At 32.4% G+C, this 1,158-nt stretch overlaps 1 protein-coding gene across 1 annotated transcript in view; it reads right to left on the bottom strand.

Moving 5' to 3' along the window:
• Window positions 1–411: 411 nt before the first annotated feature.
• Window positions 412–1,158, bottom strand: part of LOC107660650 (tissue factor pathway inhibitor-like) — a gene marked incomplete at its 5' end in the record, with an annotated part of 11,536 nt that continues 10,789 nt past the window's right edge. Inside the window, 2 exons of the mRNA XM_016450038.1 lie at window positions 412–543; window positions 741–920. Of these exons, the coding sequence (XP_016305524.1) occupies window positions 476–543; window positions 741–920 (248 nt within the window). The remainder of the gene's footprint in view (window positions 544–740; window positions 921–1,158) is intronic.

Raw genomic sequence — 1,158 nt, 5'->3', positions numbered from 1 at the left:
AATAATGTACAGTATTTGAAAAATAATGTGTTTTTTGAACATTAAAGCATGTCAACATATTCTGTTACACCAAATACAAAAAATAATGATCTTTAAAAAAGCATCATATGACCCCTTTAAATAGATCCACAAGTGGCACTGTGAAAAAAATAATTATATATATATATATATATATATATATATATATGAGTAATTTTTAATGAAATGTAATGAGTATTTTAGTACATAAATGTGTCATTTCTTCCCCATAAAACAATATAGAGTGTAAGATTATGTTTTACATTTAAAATACATAGAATGCCTTTATATATGAAGACCAGATTAAAATCCGTTAACTGTGATAATTATATACATGAGAACAGTGTGTGGGTCAGAGATGTACTATATGCTGCTGTTTCTTATTTTCTCTTATTTCCTCTCTAAAGAGTGGTTTAGGATTTGGTATCATGAAGAATACTGTATACAGTATGTCCTCCTAGACAGATCGGAATAAGATATTTGAGTTCTTCGTCTTTATCCGTATTTGCTTCCTCCGGCTGTGATCTGAAAGAGAAAACATTGAACATTCAGAATCAACAACAGACACAAATTTTCCTGCTTCACTTTTCTTGTGGTGTAGCCTAATGGAACCCAAGTTGTATGTTTGAGCATGCATCATCATTATTGACACTAAACTGCGCAGTTCTCCTCAATTATAATATCAAAGCCTCTAAAGTAAGCAAGGGCTGCAGAAAACACACCTTTCATGCACATTTTCATGCAGTGTCTCTTGTGGACAAAGTTGTTTTTGTTGCCTCCACAGCCACTGTAACGAAACATCTGGCATCTCTCAGTCCTGGGGTTGTAAATGTATCTCCTCACAGAGCCATCACAATCGCCCCTATCAACTGGACTCAAGCAGAATTCTGGGGGATTGAACTCTGAAATGCAACAACAATAGGTCGGCATTATCAGTAGCAGTTAAAAAAATGTAATAAGTAATTTTTTTCCGTGCATAAACTTGTCCTTTCTTCCCCATAAAACAATATAGAGTGTAAGATTGTTTTAATGCGATAACAATATGTTGGCAATATTAGTAGCATAAAAAAAAACACTTTATATACATTCAAACATGTTTATCTGAGACAAAAAGATACATTACATAATAATACATAATAA

This window comes from Sinocyclocheilus anshuiensis, unplaced genomic scaffold (assembly GCF_001515605.1).
Source record: "Sinocyclocheilus anshuiensis isolate Anshui unplaced genomic scaffold, SAMN03320099.WGS_v1.1 scaffold627, whole genome shotgun sequence".
In the NCBI taxonomy this organism is placed as follows: Eukaryota; Metazoa; Chordata; class Actinopteri; order Cypriniformes; family Cyprinidae; genus Sinocyclocheilus; species Sinocyclocheilus anshuiensis.
This window is presented reverse-complemented; position numbering and strand designations above follow the sequence as displayed.